We start from the raw sequence: 21766 nt of genomic DNA, 5'->3' as shown, positions 1-21766 counted from the left end.
GATTTTCGGTATTTTGAGGATTTTAGCTACAATTTTTAACCAAACTACCTGTAAATTGACAGTTGAGGTTAATTAAACATGACTCAAAAAATTACACACAGTGTAATCCAAAGACTTCAAAGGAAACATGAATGTATTTATTGATGGAAGAACTCATATCTGCACGACGTGTGGGCGTGTACCGCATGCTTGACATATATTTTGCGCGGTTTTATCAGTCCTTGTCCTAGAGGAATTGAGCCGGTTGCTGAGCCAATCAGCTGCGGTAGATGGGGGATGTTCTCCAGTTGTTTATGGCATCCGCGGCTGAATCTGTGTTAACGCTATTCAAACCTGCCTAATATGCTGGCTGACCTATGTGTTGCCGTACTGGAAAAATCTTCATTTCCTCATGCAAAAGGTCCACTGCTGACTGAGAACATACCCTGTTGTAGTTGTTCTTGTTGTAGCAGCATAATTTTGATGCTGGTTGTTTGGCTTTTGGTTTCGGGCCATTCCGGTACAAAGAAGCCGCTGCCGTTGGATTGCCTCTGTTGCAGTTAATAGGTTTGCTGAGCTAGAAGTTCTCTTTTGTAACGTTGGACCTCTCTCTCTATATATAATGAAGATTTCTCCTGACACCATATGATAATGAGGATGAGACTTATGGTAAAACCAAACAAATACTGCAACGAGAATATGTCATGTTACTATACGGGAAGAATCTTCCTCTGCTCATTCTGATGGTTCACTGATGACATTTCTCAGGGCGGGGTTCTGACAGGTTTATATATTATTCTATGGCGCTGCACCGTATACCTTACCACAAACAGACTTATCAATTTGATCCGTCTAAGGACTTGAGAACCTTGTTTCTACATCTTAGCTTGACACAGGTGCGCTGAAAATGTAAACATACTGTTGAATCTGACTTGAAGAATCTTTGGGTATTTAGTGATCGGAATTCCATTACCATCGACCAGGACATTCAGTCCTGTGCTCAACTCCGCAGTCTATGTGGTGAACATAGTAGTCGTAGATTTAGGGACGGATATTTGCATATTCCTCGCGCGGAAAAATCGTGTTAAAATGGGTCCTGTAACGATCTTACTGACGTCTGGAAAGGATGGTCAGAACATCTAGTCATTGCTTGAGCTTACAAACTTGCCTGTTATCTTCCTATGTCAGCTACCCTGAATCTGGCTTCATTGGGGTTGGCCGCCGCTTCTGCTGGTGAAATTTGGTCTCACCTCAGGAATTCCACCAGCAGTTACATATGTAACGAGCGGTGACGATGGAAGATGTTCAGACACAAGAGATCAAAGAGACTGGTTGCCAGGTGATGCCATTTGTCCTGGTGTGACTATGGTTATGTCTGGCGAACTATTGGAATCTCCGCTAATTCTGGTGAGGGTTTCCTCTTCAACTGAGCAACATGTGGAGCTTTCAATCTGCTCAGGCAGCGCTATACTTTTCTAAACAATACATAAGACTAAATGCCACAAGTGGTGACGTTTATTAAACTCCCTAACTACCAGTCGGTTATTGGCTTCAAACAGTGGGCTAATGTTGGGCTTATAACCTGGAGTACACCTATACATAGGTGGGATGTATATATTAACCAACATGAGACAGTTCCACACCTGACTACTAGCCCCACACGTTCCATTAGTTCCAGGTTCAATCGACATAGGTATGTAGAAAACAAACTGGTGTAAGTTCTTGTTAGCATGTGTCATGTAAGCTGAAGTTGGTGTTGAGCTTGCACAGCCGCGAACTTGATATCCCTTCATTGAAACAGAAACGATCGGTGTTGCGAGAACTTTTTGTATTGAGGGAACTGCGGGGGAGTATCATGTTGTATGTTTTCGGATACCTAGAATGTCGAAGAACACACCGCCGCAGTGTATGTGATTTAGAACCTTTGTGGGGAAATACTTGATATAGTCTACCTTCGAACTCGATTTAAGTTTGAGAGAAATATTAGGGTGCCTGAAGGTTGGACCAATGTCAGTCAGTCATTTCTATAGTTTCGTGTCAACCAACCAGTTTAGTTCGTCAACGTAAAATTGTTATTCCTCTCGATTTGCCCTTGGACTTGGCCACGACAAAATATATCGTTGGTATCGGTACCATGACTATACTATTGGTGAAAATTTCAAAACGATCAACTAACAACCGTAAAAATGCTTAATCGAAAGAACTGTCACTAATTACTGTCGACTAATTTACTGTCACGCTAACACTACGAAAAAATTATCAATCAACAACAATTACGTTACAGTACCCGAAGCAGTTGTTTGATATAGACCTTTTTTGGATCTTGATGTACATACGTTGGGAAGAAATCTTACGATTTGTCAAATTTCGGTCAAACCGGATACACTATTTATAAATTATCATTAGTCATTTTAGTTGGTGAAGGCAGGCTTTTTAGAGCTTTTCGGTCATTATCTGCGAAAGAAAGGACATTTTAATCAAATATTTCTGAACGTTTGTGGGGTAAATACCCAATGGAGTGGACTGATATAGTCCGGAAAAAATATTACAATGTGGAATTTTGATCAAATTTTTTCGAGAGTTGTGGTGTTAACCAGCTAGACCAAGAAATGGACGGACAAGACTAAATCGTTTCTAAATTGTCTGAAACGGCTTTGACCTCAACATATAAGAAAGTATCAGTCGGCTTTGCCGACAGAGATATACCAACAGCCTGTGTGAATTGAAATTTTCATCTACGGACAGATCGAATGTATGTAGGGTATTTTTAGAATTTTGTGGCCCTTTTTGGACATTTGAACTTGCGGATAAAAATGTGGATTAGGATTAAAGTTCAAAAGTGTTGCGGTGGGGTACTCAAAGTAATGGACCGACATATTCCATTATGGAAGTGAAGCTTATTTTAAGTGTCATATCTTTTCGATAGATATCACGCCCACTAGTCATTTCAGAGGGCCATCGTATAACTTTTGGACCAGTAGGATCTTCGAACATACCCTAAACTGCACTTAGACATAAATGTTTGTGGGGGAGGTACCCTAAGGAGAGGACCGATATGGGCCATTTTAGAAGTTAAACTAAATTTGGACAAAATTGAAACAAATTGGTTGCCTCGTTTAAGAGATATCGTGCATAATATTTTTTAGTGAAATTTTTTAAATATGCGGGAAGTACCGGAACTTGTGGACCTGTATTGCCCATCTTCGAACTGAAACTAAGTTTGTACAAAATGTGACGATGGCTAAAGTTTGGACCAAATCGGTTGATCAGTTCGAGAGCTATCGTGCGCTCCAGCCACTACATATGGTGCCAGAGGGTTTTTTACACCTTTCAGACTGTTTTCTCAAGAAGTATGGACTTGCCCTAAAAACATTTGAGGCAGCGAATGAAAGTTGCTTCAACAAAAATCAAAGTGATTCGAGAGTAGGTCCACATTCAAACGTGATCTATATCTGGTATTAGGATATGTAAAGCATGGAACAAATCGATCACTCTCTTCAAGAGTAATCGTGCGCACAATTTTTTCGAATATTTTTGAACTTTTGTGGGGGAGGTACCTGAAGAAGTGGACCGATATGGACCGAATCGGCAAATCAGTTCAAAAGTTATCTTGCGCTCCAACCACTACACAGGATGTCATTGGGTTATTTTCTCAACTTTCAGGTTATTTTCTCAGGTGGTATGGACTTGCCCCGATGAAACTTGTGCCGCCGTATGGGGGGTAGTGAATACAAGTTGTTACAAAAAAAATCAAAGCGATTCGAGAGCAGGGTACCTATTCTGTAAATTTTTAACAACTTTTCTCATTGTTTATTTTACAACAATTTCATTTGTTTGTTTTGTAGTTGTTATGCCGGGCATACACTATGGGCATGCAGGACAGCATTTGTAATAGTATTAGTAAATTTTGAAGTTTTTGTCAATGTATTTGGGAGTAGTTTTGGCAGGATTAAAATCAAAATAGTTTTGATTTTGTAAATGAACCCCTTTCAATCCGATGAATTTTGTTTATTTTCCAAGTAACCAACAAATAATTTTTGAAAACAACAAATATTATTTGTGAGGAAATTAAAAAAAGTGGAAAACTTCAACCCAAAATCGAGTTTTGGAGGAAAATTCATCATTTTTGGAATATGGATTGAAGGAATGCCACACACTATTCAATCACACACGTACACAAGGGTTCATTTGGCAGTGCAGTTTGGCAGTATAGTGTATGCCCCACATTACAAAAACAAAAGAAATGTTAACAACTTTTCAATCGATAAAAGTTACAGAATAGGCCTACAGGTCCTAAATTGAACTTTTCCGAAATTTTGTGTGGGTGGTACCCGAAGGAGTTGACCGATCAATGTTAGAACCTAATCTAAGCCTGGTAGAAATTTTACGATGTGGAAAGTATGGAGCAAATCGGTTACTACCTTCAAGAGTTATCGTGGGCACAAATTTTACGAACATTTTCGAAGTTTTGTGGGGGAGGTACCGGAAAGAGTCGATCGATATAATCCATTTTCGAACTTAAACTAAGTTTGGACAAAATATTACGAAAGGCAAATTTAGGACCGAATCGGTTGATCCGTTCGAGAGTTATCGTATGCTCCAGCCAGCCAGCCAGACAGACGGACGAACATGGCTAAGTCAACTCCGAATTATCTTAAACGGGTTTCATCCAAGCAAACTGGGGGTCTAAAGCCATTAGTTCGGTGAGGCACATTTTGCCCGTATGAAAGTGTATATACGCTTGTTGAGGGTATAACAAGCATTAATTTAATTAGACACATTTCTGATCGTGACAAACTGTATATACCCTCTGTTGACAATCGGCGGAGGATATAATTAGCCAACGTTGATGCAGTTGTGGATGTAGAGACTGAAAGTGCAAAGGCATCCTCACCAATATCAGTCAAAGTTTTATTTTCAGGTTTTTAGTTTTTGTAAAATTTAGTACATTCATGAGATATTGATGTCGTGTAGGCACTGAGATCAACCATGGACTTGTACACTTTGAGGCGCCCAGGAAAATTTCGACCTTAAGGTACCGCGTATCATCAGGATTGTCACCCACGCCATCTACCGAAATATAATTGCAATGAAATGTCCAATTTTTATACCCTCAGCATTTATGCTATTGTATATGAAGAAATATCAAATTTTTTTAGTTTTCCATAAAAAAAAATATTAAAAAAAAATTTAAGCTACATGAGAGATTTTTGGTACATAAATTGGGAAAATAATTCCGATTCTCAAATCTGTTCGAGATACTAATTTTGGCTGTTGCGAGCAAAAGTTATGGCGGTTTTAATTCTGATAATAAGAAATAAATCTTAAAACAACGCTACTCATTATATTGCTTCCTACGTACTATATGATTACTGAGGTCCCATAACATTAGTGACAAAGTTGTAAATTTTGGCGGAAATTAAGAAAGAATTAAAAAAATTGCTTGCTTGCAACTTGTTTTATTAAAATTTAAGCTGTTTATGCATCGGAAAAATATTTAATACATATGTACGTAATCTAAACATCGCGACGATTCAAATGGAACCAAAAATATAGAAATCTGTTTAGCATTTTGCACACTTTAGCAAAAACAAAAAAATATATTGAGGGAAGTTATAAAATGTTTGTAAGAGAAAATATTTTTCAAATTTTTTTTGTCAGTTAGTTGAAGAAAATTTAAGAAAATTAGGTCGGAGTTATTCTTCTATTTCAGTTAAATTTCAGGCAAAAAATCACGTTTTTTATTCTAATCACTTCTCGAGTAAACGCTAACATCTAGCGGAAGATATGGGTAACGTTCAAATAAATGTTGGGTTCCTTTGAATGGAGTATAATCTTCAAATAAAACTGTATCATTTGAAGTGCGTGTAAATCGCGAAATCCTCAAAATCGCTTGATGCGCATGAGGTTTATCAATACGGCGAATTCTTCTCTTTTAATTTGTACACATTTGTCAGGATTTACTTTGGCCGCTAAGATGTAGCGTTGTCTGCAGTTTAGTGTGCAAGAATCTGTATAACGCTTATAATTTGCATAAAGTGTATACACTTTTTATGCGCATCCGATTTCACTACCAACAGTGGAAAAATACATCAATCTAATCCTATTTCCATCAAATCCATCAAGAACCGTGGATGTAGCATCACACACTATTTTTTGGGATAAATCGGATACAGCTCCCATGCCACTAAATTTTTTAAACCGCTGTTTTCCCAAAACCGCGAGTGATGTGTCAGTTTTTTCATTGACAAGAAAACGATCCACAGAAAATGCGACTAAATCCGCGATATTTTCAAAAACATTTTTGCACATTTTTCGGTTTTTGCAGTTGCTGTTTTCGCCGTTCTAGGGGATGGATTTTCACGATATATGATTTATATGATCCGGACCGCCGAAAAACTAAAATATCGCGGGGTACCAGCACACTCAAAAGGATATTGTAAATACTGTACCCAAAAAATATGTTTTTTAGAAAAAATATCGCACTAAATTTTGGCCTTTGGCAGTAGATTACTCTGCTGCTGTGTGGGCTACATAGCCAATATACATATCAAATTATGCGTAATTGCGAGTACTTTAATCCTACTACTTGTTTTTTGAAATACTCGAATGCGCGTTCCATTTTAATTAAAAATACGAAAAACACCTAAAATCCGGCTTCAAAATGTCAGCATCCATAAAAGGTGGAAGCAGTGGAAATTTCGAAAAGTGATACATTATTCATTTTGTACTCGTCTACTTTTACTTTGGACATATGTCCGCCATTTGAACGGTTTAATCAGCAATCAAATAGTAACCTAAAAAACCTCGTTAGCTTCAACGTTTTTTTCTTATTTTTATACGCGGTCATAACTTCCACGCAAATTAAATTATTTTGCAAAATTTTTGAGCTTTGATCTAGCCATTGTCATAGTTACTGGTAAATTGCAATAGTTCGCGTATTATAATAGTGCAAACCTTGGCTTCATGGAAACTAAATTTTTTTGATATTCACTCATATACACTTTCATACGGGCAAAATGTACCTCATCGAAATAATGGTTTTAGACCCCAAGTATGTTTGGACGAAATCCGTTTCAGAAAATTTGGAGTCTGTTTAGCAATGTCCGTCCGTCTGCCAGTCTGTCTGGCTGACTGGTGCGCACGATAACTCTCGAACGAAGCAAAATTTCCAAAATTTGGTATACGTAATATTTTTTCCAAACTTAGTTTAAGTTCGAAGATGGGCCATATCGGTCCACCCCTTCGGGTACCCTCCCACAAAATTTTGAAAATGTTCGGAAAATTTGTGGGCATGATAACTTTTGAAGGAAGTAACCGATTTGGTCCATACTTTGCTCATCCTGATATTTCTACCACACTTAGATAGGTTCCAATATTGACTCAATCGACGACCTCCTTCGTGTACCCCATACACAAAAATTCGGAAAAGTTCAGTTCCGGATCTGATCTCCAATCGCTTTGATTTTTGTTGTAACAACTTGTACTCACTGCCCCGCATACGACGATACAAGTTTTGTCAGGGGCAAGTCCATACTTTCTGAGCAAATAGCCTCAAATGTGCAAAAAAACTTGTAATATTTTGTCCACACCTTGTTTAAGTTTAAAGAAAAGCCATAGCGGTCCACCCCTTCAGGCACCTTCCCCACAAATGTTCGATAGCTCCTGAAGGGAGTGGCGGAGTTGGTATGTTAGGATGTGTAAAGCACGGATCAAATTTTACACATCCTAATATATCTACCAGATTCGAATATGGATGATATTTTTGTCTACTCCTACGGGTACCTCCCACACAAAATTTCGGATATGTTCACTTTAAGACCTGCTCTCGATTAACTTTGATTTTTGTTGAAGCAATTTGCTTTCGCTGCCTTCATTACGACGGTAAAAGTTTTTTTAAGGGACAAGTCCATACCCAGCAAAATAAATTGGAAGTAGTGCAATGTAGACTAGTTCTTTCACGGCATGTTTTTATGCAGTTCAAACGGAGTCGTGAAAAAGGAACTCCATTCCTCACATTTTAACCGCATTTGGATGCAATTCAAAGAATCACATTCATTTGTCACATTTTAACAACATCCGGAGGCAGTTCAACGGAGTCTTTGAAAAGGCACTCCAATTCCTCACAATTTAAAAGCATCCGGATGCAGTGCAAACGGAGTCGTGAAAAAGGCACTCCGTTCACTACATTTTATTAGCAGTTGTTAGAGATCCCTACATGTACATAAATCAGTTTGTACATCTCTACAGGCAGCGGAATACATTTCCAAAAAGAGATAATCGTGTTAACATTTCCAAACATTTGTTAATACAAACTAAATAATATTTAATTTGTGAACATTTTTCCGGTAACTCACGAGAAGAAAATTTCTCAATGGAGTGCTGTTGGAGTACATGTCGAAATCTTAACTGGTGATGGGAAGACAATATCAAACCCATTTAGCAGATGAAGCAAAAGCACTTAAGCTTGGATTAAATGAAGAGCGGAGGAAACACACATGTTTGCGATTGAATTCAATAGAGAATTTTAATAATTTGTGTTAATTTAATAAAGTTAATAATATTTTTGTTTTACACAAATAATAAATGCATTTTATTTTGTTATTCAAAACACGTGCTCTGGACTGCCTCCTAATCTACCCCAAAGGGTCAGTTAAAATGCAATGCCAAAGGGTCAGTTAAAATGCAGTGCCAAAGGTTCAGTTAAAATGCAATGCCAAAGGGTCAGTTAAAATGCGGTGCAATGGAGTGCCTCTTTCCGGGGTCACTCCATTGTAAAAATCATGAGTGAAAATGCATAATTTGATGCACTTCCAAATCACTTGTACATATCATTTAACTGCCTCTTTGGAGGCAAACTTTTCGCTGGGATACAGCCCGAAAGGTTAAAAAATGGCAACATACGCAGTGGCTGGAGAGCAGCGTAACTTTCGAACTGATCAACCGATTTGGTCCAAAATTTGGCCTTCGTTATATTTTGTCCAAACTTATTGTCAGTTCGAAGATCCAGAACATTCCCCAAATATTTAAAAAAGGTCACAAAAATGGTATGCACGATATCTCCTGAACAGGTCAACCAATTTTGTTCCAAACTTTGGATCTCCAAATATTTTGTTCAAATTTAGTTTAACTTATAAAATGACCCATATCGATCCTCTCCTTAGGGTACCTCCCAGACAAAAATTCAACCTTTGTGTCTAAGTGCAGTTTAGGGCGATAAGATCCACTTTCATAATGGACTTCGTCAGTCCATTGCTTCAATTATCCCCTGCGCAACACTGTTGAACTTCAATCCTAATCCACATTTTTGTCGGCAAGTTGAAATGTCCAAAAAGGACCACAAAACTCTGAAAACACCTTAAATACATTCGACCTGTCCGTAGATGAAAGTTTCAATTCACATAGGCTGAGGGTATATCTTTGTCGGCAAAGCCGACTGATACTTTTTTACTTGTTAAGTATCTCGATCATACCTAGCTACTCTTAGCGTAGACAAACAAGTATAAAGAGGATTAAGCTCTGTTGTTACGACATCACAACAATTCTACATTGCTGAGTGATTTTTATAGCTTAGGCAATTTAAGTGGACAAGAAACTGCTACAGGTATGAGATCAAATCTTTGCCTTTTTAAATACTTTTTCGTATTGCACTTTACTTTTGATTAATTATTTTTACATAAACACATCAATCTTGTATATTAATAATAATATAAATAATTGTTCCACAAACATGCCAGATGGGACAAGGGAGACTTCTCTCATATCAATGAGTGCACCCCGATTCATGTTAGCTCAATGATATGGGACCTACAGTTTATCGTCGAGTCCGAACGGCGTATCTTAAGACACCACTTGTAGAGACGATTTAATATATATTAATAAATACTTTATTTTGCCTTCATAATGCAGTTTATGTAGTCACATATTTGCGTTAAGTACGTGCGACTTAAATTTTCATGCATTTTGAACATCAAATTTTGACCATACATACATCCATAAATTAATACACAACTACAAATGCACTTATAGTTGCAAATAACATTAAGGTTTACCTTTAACGATATGTCCTGCCTGGTCTTTAACACGCATGGAAAATTTACAGCGTCATAACAATGCCTTTATGAAGATCTACAACTTGTATTTCTATTGTTTTATTACATTTTAATGGATGTTTCTTTTTTTCTTTTGCTTTTATGTCTATTTTACTCTAACTGACATTTTGTGAATGTGTTCATTTCTTTTTGTTTTCTATGTGGCCTTTGCTCTATGCGGCGGCTGGAAACTTGACTTCCTAAACATACCAACGAACTCACATGCACGTTCCCACATCGCATTTGCTGTAATGTAAATATCGTGTATTGTCCTTTTATCTATTTCAACATTTGCCGGCATTTTGGCTGCTGTGTGTGTGTGTATTGCCGATTGCCTCTTCTGCCTGCAGGAAGTAACACGAGCTCATAAAGGATGGGCCCTCGACTCGGTCGTATTACAAAACCAAATAACTCGCTACAACAAAGAGGATATTTCTGAGTATCCACAGGAAGGTGTATATGTTTATGGACTCTTTCTGGAGGGTAAGTTTAGCATTTCCACATTTAATATGATTAAAACACAATTCAAATATGAATGTGTTGAGAATTTAATGTTGAATTTTTTGTTGGGACAAATTGTTGTAACAAATTTATTTTAGATCTTTTAAAGTTAATAAAAGGGACATTCGTGCGTATAATGCACCGACAGGTTTTGCAGATAATAAAGCATACGCAGCAGTGTACAATGTTTTTTTAATAATATCCATGTTGACGTGTGGAGAAGACTGACCAATAATTGGCCTTATAAAAGTGCAATACACATGGTTGCAAATCAGTATTTTTAAGGAATATACAACATTTAATCCGGAATAATGAATACAAATTTCTCGAACAAAAAGTGATAATGTGATATACACCGACGCACAGTGTTGCCGCTTCCATTCAAAAGTGGACAAAAATAGAAGGCATTGACCTAGGTTGATGAATTTTTGCACAACTACTTATGAGGGCACAGGAATGAAAAGTATCAACTTTGGTCTATATCGGTTCAGATTTCGATATAGCCCCCACATATACATTTTCCCGATTTTGCTACAACTCGTTCAATTTTGATCGAATAGCCTTCAAATTGATTATGTTTTATTTTCCTAGGTCCCTGAATAGATATACCGATTTTCACAAAAATCGGTTCAGATTTGGATATAGCCGCCATATATATCTTTCCCTGATTTTGCTATAACTCGGTCAATTTTAATCGAATAGCCTTCAATTTTCATAAGTGATATTTTTGCGATTTTTGCGAAAATCAACGAAACTGCTCAGGGGCCTAAGGAAATATATATTAAATTTGAAGGCTATTCGATCAAAATTGAACGAGTTGTAGCAAAATCGGGAAAAGATATATATGGGGGCTATATATAATCTGAACCGATATATCTCAGAAGGTTGCAGGAATGAGCAGAATGTTTTTACAGAGATGTCCAATTAACGGAAATCAAGAGCCAAGGTGGCAATCAAAAATATACTCCACGAAATATTAAGAAATTGAAATTTTTTATCAAATTTTAATTATTAATTCTTGATAACGGTACTTTGCCCATGTCCAGTTGATGTCAACTTATTTTACTAAAATTTTATATATAGATATACCCTCAGCCAATGTGAATTGAAACTTTCATCTACGGACAGATCCAATGTATTTAGGGTATTTTCAGAATTTTGTGGCCCTTTTTTGGACATTTGAACTTGCCGACAAAAATGTGGATTAGGATTAAAGTTTAAAAGTGTTGCGGAGGAGGTACTAAAAGGAATGGACCGACATAGTCCATTATGGAACTGGATCTTATTTTGGGAGTCATATCTTTTCGATAGATATCGCGCCCGCTAGTCATTTCAGTGGGTCGGCGTATAACTTTTGGACCAGTATGTCTGGAAGCATGAACGGATAACATAATATCGCTGTAACCAGGACCACAACGAAACGCATCGGTATACATTTCCAAAGGATCTTCGAACAGACCCTAAACTGCACTTAGACACAAATGTTGAATTTTTGTGGAGGAGAGGACCATTATGGGCCATTTGGGCCACTAAATTTGGACAAAATATTAGGAGATCCAAAGTATGGACCAAATTGGTTGCCCCTTTCAAGAAATATCGTGCATACCATTTTAGGGCCATTTTTTAAATATTAGGGGAAGAACCGGAAGTTGTGGACCGGTACTGGCCATCTTTGAACTGAAACTAAGTTTGGACAATATATGACGAAGGCCCAATTTTGAACCAAATCGGTTGATTAGTTCGAGAGTTATCGTGCTCTCTAACCACTACAAATGGTGCCAAAGGGGGTTTTTACAACTTTCGGGTTGTTTTCTCAAGAAGTATGGACTTGGCCCTGAAAAAAACTTTTACCATCGTAATTGAGGCAGCGAATAATGCTAGTTGCTTCAACAAAAATCAAATTTATCAAACTTCCGAACTGGCAGGCATTACAATTCATGAAGAAAAAACATTTTCGATTGTATATCATTGTATATGTGTGTATTGAAGAAGGATTCTATGAAGACCAGAGACACTAGGTTGACTTGATAGTAAAAAGGCTTCAAAAATACTTCACAACTGCAAATTTGCAATAAGTTTAGTATATATAGAAGTTTTCAAACTCAGCCTTTGTCTAGCACCACATCTAAATATGCCTGATGAGCTGAACCAAACCACCAGCGAAAAGATAGTAGCATATTAGTTGGATGTGTGTGGACTTCGCTAGATATCACTTTATCAATACAAAACTCCTTAGGTCATGAAAGCTCAATTAATTCAATTAAATAAAATCAAAGTGACTCGAGAGCAGGTCTTAAAGAGAACTTATCCGAAACTATGTGTGGGAGGTACTCGAAGTAGTGGAAAAATATAGTCCATATTCGAACCTGATCTGTACCTGGTAGATATATTATGACGTGTACATTATGGACCAAATCAGTCACTCGTTTCAAGAGTTATCGTGCGCACAATTTTTCCGAAAACAACATATTGCGAAAAAGTTCAATTATATTGCACTTTTGCGAAAAATTTTGAAATTTTGTGTGGGAATGCTTGAGGGAGTTGACCGATCTAGAAAATATTCGAAAATTGGAAAACATATTGCGGTCTGCAAAGCTTGGACCACACCGGTTATCCCCTTAGGAGTTATCGTGCACACAATCACAGTAATTATACCGTATATAAAATATGGATTTTGTATCATAAGGTTGCATTAAAATACGTGGAATCTGTGGGTACCGTAATGTGGGGCTATACTAAATCATTGCATATACCAAACATTTTTATTAAGCAAACTTCTGATTCGTAGAGCACTCGAAATATTAAATTACGTAAAATTAAGTTTGAAAGAAACTGTTAAAAAAGTTGTAGAGTTATCTTGCACTAAAGCCATTTTAGTATGTGCCGGCAGGGTTTTTTGGAGGTTTTGAGCCATTATTTCACGAAGTATGGACTTACTCCGGAAGAAATTGTACCGTTTTAAATGGGTCGCTTGGACAACTAAAAGAATCAAAACTATCCGAGTGGAGCTCTTAAACTTCACTTTTTCCGAATCTAATGTGGGAGGTACCCGAAGGAGTGGATGAAGTAGTTCGATGTGCAAAGTTTGGACCAATCAGAAAACCCCTGTGAGAATTATCTTGCGGATTTGACTTTTTGGTTGGCTTCAAGGTTTCTTAGAGCTTTTAGACCTTATATCTGGAAGTATGGTCTTCCGCCCGAAAAAATTGTACACTCGTAAAGGGGGCAGCAAGACAACCTGCTGAAAACAAAACGATCTTAGAGGTGCTCTTTAACTTCACTTTTTCCGAGCTTTGTGTGGGAGGTACCCGAAAGAGTGGACCGATATGGTCCATATTCGAATCCGATCTATATCTGGTAGGAATACTCGTATTACGACAACTCCCTTCGAAAGTTATCGTATACACTATTTTACAGAAAAAGTTGAACTTTTGTGGGGAAGGTACCGGAAAGAGTTGGCCGATGTTCGAACTTTAACTAAGGCAAAATTTAACGGTAACCAAAATTTGGTTCGAATTGGATGATTCGTTCGAGAGTTATCGTGCGCACCAACCAGCCAGACAGACGGATATGTCTAAATCGACTCCAAATTGTCTGAAACGAATTTTGGACGTACCAAAGTGTTTATACCCTAGTTGTCCTATAGGCTGAGGGTATAAACAGATTGATCGTGTAGTAGCAGACGGAAGACACTCTTCGAATATGTAAGACGTCCGATTGATTCAAAGAGCAAACATCGATTCGGACAATTTCCTTGTAGCAGCCAAGGTAATCACTTGTTTCAATGTCGCGAAAAACTGCGATATAACACAGGTCGGAAATTGAATGTCAGTAAAATGCAAACAGAACAGATTGCACACACCTACTCCGCTCAACTTATCTGCATGCAGGAGGACGGCACTCCTTGTTACGATAATGTGGAAGCACAGTGACAAAAATAGGCCACCCTCTCCAAACAGCCGCAAAATATATTCTTCGGTGCCGAAAACCACCACCAGGAGTGTCGTTAGGCTACTGAAGGGAAGAACGCTCCATATATCGTCCAGTTAAAATAGACAATGACATCGACAATATCTCCACAAAACTGAATTTTGTTGGGGAGATAGGGTTTGCCATTAGACGTAATGTCCTAAAAGTCCTCATCAATCCCATGCGTGCAAGAGAAGTTAATCGGAGTCAAACGTCAAATGTTGTTGGTTTTTTAGGTTTTAAACTTTTTTGTTGAAAATGGCAGGTCCTATCAGAAAGTGACTAGAGTACATATTATATTTCCCCCTTATACGCATGTCCATTAAAAAGGCAACCCTGCCGTCATTAGCAACACGAAGCCGCCAAGGAAAATATGGGAAGAGGAGAGAGGAAAGGTACATTTTTCGAAGAAAAATTAAAAGCAAGAAAAACGTGAACTTGAGAAACTCGAGATGTTCTGGAGTCAGTATGAAGTCCGAAATTTTTTCTAGGGTGTAAAGCACTGCCGACCAAGAAGAGGGCACACAAAATTCTGAATATTGGCATTTTTGACAGTGTGTTAGTAAGGATGTATGCACGCATGCTGCAAAACAAAAACAAAATAAAACATTTGCTCTCTTTTGTGTGCTCTTTCGTTGCGTTCGGGTCGTGTGTGTGTGAATTGCCAAAAAACTTCGTAACTTCAACAATACCAAAGAACAACGTGACGTCTAAAACCTTTGGCTATACATTTAAAGTATGTGTCAATTTACTGCTAATTTGGTAAATAAAATATGGGTAAAAAAATGTAAATACCTATGATAAAAATTATGGATCTAAATGTCCACATACCATAAATGTCATAAAAATCCTCAATAGCAAAAAATCGCTGGGAAAATCCCACGATTTTATTGCATATTTATTCATTTTACAATTATTTAGTTGACACCACAAAAAGCAGGTACTTGTACTTTTTGTCCGTTATTTTTGTTATTTACTACCGATTTCTGCATTTATTGGCTTGATGTTGTCATTATCAGGTAAATCAACAGATATGTACAAAAAAAAAACCAACATTATTGAAAGAATTTCTTGTAGTAATTCCTAATTAAAAGTCTAAATTATTTAAAAATTATCGTTTGCAATAATTTAGTTGAATAACTCTATGTTCCAATTACAAAGGCATTAACCTGCTTTCCATTCCCATATCATTTTACAAAAAAAGGCCAAACACTCCAATGTATCAATCAAGTCCAAAATTGTAAATGCAATGATAAGGGTTTGCAAATCGGCGCTTTGTTCTGCTTATAGGACAAATGTTCTGTATCGCGGCACGTAGATAAACAAAATCTATCTTTGATGACTTTAAAAACAGTAGCCAATCATTCTAGGTGAAACTTTCGAAGGCTTTAATGCTATTAGGGATTGGTGTTACTACAAGGCTAAACGGCGCATTGGAAGGATGAGAATCGCGCATAGTAAGCTCTGCGAAAACTTTTGAAAGTAGACGCCTTGTAGTCAACAAAAGAATGATATATGACGATCTGCATTTTTTGAGCTTTCTTCAGAATTTTCCGTAAAATGAACATCTGGTCTCTTCAGTCGAATTTATCTACCATTGACTGGTGTCTCGGTAATTGAGACATACGGTCTTGTTTCCATATTAAGAACGGGTCAGAGAATGCTTAAGATTTGAACTGAAATGCTCGGAGAGCCCTTTAAATATTTTAACTAAGAATCGTGTGCCGTGAATCGCATAACGGTATGGATTTTGCAGGGATACCAAATTCAAATTCATACCATTCTCTATCGGCATAGAGGATGTGCCCGCACCAAAGCAATGGGTTTTATTTACACTTTGTTAGAATTTCTCGATCCTCGCTCCTTCTCTCGCCATACCTATCTCGTCTACTACGTATTGCTACTGATGGTATCGTAGAATTCTTCTCTTCCGTAGTTTAAGGCTGCTTGCACGGGTTTCACAATAACTAGCTACTGCGCTGATATGCTAACGGGATAGGGAATGCTTTCATTACACAATTTGATAAGTTGGGTGGAATATGTTAATGATTTGGATTTCAGATTTCCTAAGTCCGATTTCCGTGGGTGGAATATGTTAATGATTTGGATTTCAGATGCAAAAGGAAGCGAGATAGACCTTTTAGAGATATGCATAGGATCACTTTCTGAGTCGATTTATGCATGTTCGTCTGTCCGTCCGTCTGTTCATGTATTTTTGTCGCATTTATTTTCCGATTCAGCTTAAAGTTGGGATGGTCAATTTTTAACCATAGGAAGAAGGCTACTGCTTTTGGTGAAAATCTGTTGGGATTTGGACATAGCCCCCTATATATAGTTTCGTCCGATTTGAGGTATTTGGTGCACCAATCACGCTATTTATGTCCAATTTTGATGAAATTTGGAAAGTGTGACGGAATTTAATATATATATATATATATATATATATATATATATATATTCTCCCGATTTCAGGTATTTGGTACATCAAATACGTACAGTCTGTCCAATTTGAATGCAATTTACAAAATATCACCGAATTCGTACTAAAAATAAGATTGCCAAATTATATTGAAATCGGATCAGATTTGGATATAGCTCCCATATATATTTTCGACTGATTTCTGGTGTTTAGTGTACCAGATATGCACATTCTGTGCAATTTGAAAGCAATTTAGAAAATATCACCGAATTCGGACTAGAAATACGTTTCCAAATTATGTTGAAATCGGTTCAGATTTGGATATAGCACCTATTAATATTTCCGGCCGATTGTAGGTATTTGATGCACCAAACACACAAATTTTGTCAATTTTTATTGCAATTAGGAAAATATCACTGAATTTCGACTTGAAATAAATTTGCCAAATTATATTCGAACTAGAAATATGTTTGCCAATTTATATTCAAATCGGTTCAGATGTGGATATAACTTTCTTATATATTTTCGACCGATGGTGCAACAAAGACGCAAATTCTGTTTAATTTTTGTCGCAAAAAATACAATACTTACTTACTTAGCTGGCCCATTACAGAGCATTTGTTCCATAGGCCGAACTAAGACAAAATCTCCATTCCTCTCTATTTGTTGCTTCGCACTCTGGAATACCGCGCCTTTTCATCTCATCATCCACTTGTTTGCGCCATCTATTCCTTGGCCTGCCAATTCTGCGTGCACCGCCAAGCGGTCCGTATTTACACGCCTTTTTAGCGGGTTCATCATCGCTCATTCTTATGATATGGCCTAGCCAACGCAATCGCTGCATCTCGATACGTTTAACAATATTGATGTCGTTGTATAGCAGATACAGTTCGTGGTTCATGCGACGTCCATATTCACCGTCAACGCAAATTGGTCCGTAGATCTTTCGAAGAAATTTTCTCTCAAACACACCAAGCACTGCCATGTCTGCTTGCGCAAGTACCCAGGCTTCGGAGCCATACATCAGCACGGGTAGTATCGTGTTTTGTAGAGCGTTATTTTTGTTTGACGAGATGTGGCTTTGTTTTTAAACTGCTTACTTAAACCAAAGTAGCATCTGTTAGCCAATACAATTCTTCTTTTTATTTCACAACTGATGTCGTTTGTTGTGTTTACGGAGGTGCCGAGGTAGACAAAGTCTTTTACTACCTCAATATTATAGGAACCAACTTCCACAGTCGGTCCGAGCTCAATGGACGCATTGCGCGTCGACACCATCAACTTGGTCTTCTCACCGTTTACCGCCAGACCCACTTTAGCAGATTCTCCTTCGACCTTTATGAAGGTATCAGTTACTTCTTTTACTGATCGGCCCATGATGTCTATATCATCAGCATAAGCAAGTAACATGTGACTATTGGTGTAGATTGTGCCACTTCTTTTGACGTTTGCCTCTCGTATAACCTTTTCCAGCAGGATGTTGAAGAGATCACACGAAAGGCTGTCTCCTTGTCTGAAACCTCTTTTGGTACCAAACTCTTCGGAGAGGTTTTTCCCTATTTTAACTGAGGACCTCGTGCCAGTCAAAGTAATTTTACAAAGCCGGATGAGCTTTGCGGCGATACCAAATTCAGACATGGCTTGGAATACCTTTGAACGCAGCGGGCTGTCGAAGGCTGCTTTATAATCGACAAAAAGGTGGTAGGTGTCGATCTGCATCTCTTGGGTCTTCTCCAGGATTTGCCGCAGGGTAAATATCTGGTCAATGGTGGACTTGCCAGGTCTAAAGCCGCATTGGTATGGTCCAATAATCTCGTTGACCATAGGTTTTAGTCGTTCGCACAATATCCCTGACACGATCTTGTAGGCAATAGGGAGTAGACTTATGCCCCTATAGTTAGAGCATACAGTCTTATCTCCCTTCTTGTGGACGGGGCACAGGATACTCAGGTTCCAATCGTTGGGTACTCGTTCTTCCTGCCAGATGGTGCTAACTAGCTGATGAATATCTGTTTTGAACAGCTCGGCTGGTAAGCCATCGGCCCGTGCTGCCTTATTATTCTTCAGCCGATTTATTGCTGTCCCTACCTCATCTTGGCTGGGCGGTATACATTCAATACCATCTTCTGGGATTGGGACTGTGGTATCTTCGTCGTCTTCGCTGCTATTGGATACCAACAGATTTGAAAAATGTTATTTCCATATCCTGAGTACACTATCTGTATCAGTTACCAAATTATCTTGCTGGTCTATACGGTCTATATTTTGCGGCTGTCTGCATGGAGTGGGCAATGATTTGCCACTGCGCTGATATGTTATCGGGATGAGGAGTGCTTTGATTAAGCAATTGGGCTAGTTGAGTGGAATATGCTGTGGCTATCTGTTGTGATTGCAGCTTACCGATGTCTAACTTTCGTGTTGTGTCTGTTCGTACTTTGTTTGCTACGTTTAAGCGGGTGCGTACCTTTGCTGCACCAAGGTAGTGGTCCGAATCAATGTTTGCGCCTCGGAACGATCGTACATCCAACACGCTCGATGAATGTCTTCCATCTACCACAACATGATCAATTTGATTTCTTGTTTTCTGATCTGGAGACAGCCAGGTGCCCTTATGAATATCGAGATGATTAAATCTGGTACTGCTAACTACCATGTTTTTTGCAGCTGCAAAGTCTATCAGCCTCATACCATTGTCGGCACAATATACAATATTGAACAGAAATTTTGATGAAATTTGGAAAATGTGCCGCAATTTAATTTAGAAGAAAATTCGAAAAATTTAAATTGATATCGTGGTGGTGTAGCCGACTTTGATCCTTTCCTTACTGGCTTCATTTATTTATTTATTTTATTGGATTTTATGATTTTTCTTGTGAAAACCTGTAGTGCGATTCTCTATATAATTTTTTGAGTTACCGGCAAAAATCAGTAAAATTAAAACGCAAAACTGAATAAAAAGTTCAAATAAAAGTTGACAACATTCTTGCTATGGGTAGAACTTTACGACTGCTTTTTATCCGTCGCTACCCGAAAATCATCGGTAATTACCGAAATTATAAGCGTTTTAAGTTTACCGACAATTGTCGGTAACTCAAAAAATGAGTTAAGGAATGGACACTACTGAACTCTTTAAGCATCGAGTATTCTCATGTTAATGAGAATGATGATCACTTTTCGGCTTTCTCAAAAAACATCAGAACAAAATATTTGCATGCTGACAGCACGATTAAGCAACTAAGAAATCATCGATTTCTCTAAGTCGAAAAATATTTATTTTTTTTGTTTCTTTATTTATTTATTTCGTTGTCGAATGTTTAGCTGTGGATACTGAATTTGCCGAGAGTTGGGCCAATGATATTCTTCTTTCCAATTTTGGCTCGTCTTCGGTCGATCAATTTAGCTTCTATTCAAATTATAGCTAGTCTTATATCCGCTGGGTTGAAACTAAATTGCAACATGAAGTGAGCTATGATTGTGAAAACAACCGGACAATGCCCCAGCTTAAATGAATAATTCCTATTTCAGAAATTCTTAGCAACACCTTAACATAATAAGGGACTTTTTATGATGGTACTTGAGAAGAATGTATGAATCTTGACTGCAAATATTCTATGAAAACGAATGTTAAGTGGTGTTGCATTTGAAATCTTCTTTTTCTTATGTACGAACATATGCATAAGTATGTATTATACTAAAGTAAAGCTTTTTACAGTTTCAGAAAAAACCCTACCTGCTGTGCATACAAAAATTTGTATAAGTATATCTCTGTATATATCTTCTTGAAGTTGCATTTTTTGAGCAACCACAAACTTGGTTGGCGTCAAAGACAGCAGCACATTTGTTCACCTGGCGTGCCATTAATTCAGTTGATGTACGCAAGCAGGTATGGTCATCAACATACACAACTTAAATGAGGAGAGAAGTAGAATAACTACGTGTCTTCCTCGGTACAAGAAAATCTTGTTGTATGCAGATGTTTTGGTTGTTATATTTCTTGTTTTTCATGGCTCTTTCATTTTCGGAAAACTTCATTCATTCCTGTCTTCCACATGAAAGGAATAAATACTCGATTATTGCCATAACAAATTGCAAAACGTTTTAACCGGATACTGATGGATAGTTAAGAATTTTTTTAAGTATTTAATGCACCGCACACAACCCAGCATCATTGCGTTACTCAACTTAACTTTGGTCATTTAAGATAAGTCAATTATTTTTCACATTCCCATAAGAGATAAATAAACGAATATTGATAAATGGTGGATAAGAAAAAATAAACATTTTAAAAATAAAATTGTTAAATTATAGCATGTTTGAGAATACGAATAATCTGATTCTAATTGTCAAACAACATCTGTTACGGTAGTCTGTTTAAGTAAAGAAAGAAAAGTCAGAAAATAATTCTCTGAAAACAGTCAATAGAAACTATTTCACTCTGTCAAGCATAACCGTTTAAGTGTGGAGGAAGGTACATATATCAATTTCGAATCGTTCTTTCATTGGTAGTTCAGAAAAATCTAGTTGAGTAGAAGGGTCTGTGGTATGAATGCCACCAATGAATGTCAGTGGCTTGCCTTAAACGTCTGACATTAGTTATATTTTGAAAGGCAATAACATCTGGTGCTAGGAATTTAAATGCATATCATGTGCATTTGGGCTATATCCCACTTAAGTGGGGTAAAGAGTGGTACACCTCTGTCTTGGCAAAATGAATATGTTCTTATCAAAGACAAGTCCTGGCACACGGTCAAACCATTTACCTATCATCGTATCCCTCAACAAACCACCCTGTTCCTGCTAGCATTCT

The 21766-nt window shown here is 37.6% G+C and overlaps 1 protein-coding gene across 1 annotated transcript in view; it reads left to right on the top strand.

Moving 5' to 3' along the window:
* The window catches only part of Dhc1 (dynein axonemal heavy chain 1), a 339369-nt gene that overhangs the window by 271174 nt on the left and 46429 nt on the right, over positions 1 to 21766 (top strand). Inside the window, exon 32 of the mRNA XM_073986825.1 lies at positions 10421 to 10553. Within this exon, the coding sequence (XP_073842926.1) occupies positions 10421 to 10553 (133 nt within the window). The remainder of the gene's footprint in view (positions 1 to 10420; positions 10554 to 21766) is intronic.

Source organism: Musca autumnalis, unplaced genomic scaffold (genome assembly GCF_047663935.1).
Source record: "Musca autumnalis isolate F117 unplaced genomic scaffold, ASM4766393v1 scaffold_1, whole genome shotgun sequence".
Lineage (NCBI taxonomy): Eukaryota > Metazoa > Arthropoda > Insecta > Diptera > Muscidae > Musca > Musca autumnalis.
This window is presented reverse-complemented; position numbering and strand designations above follow the sequence as displayed.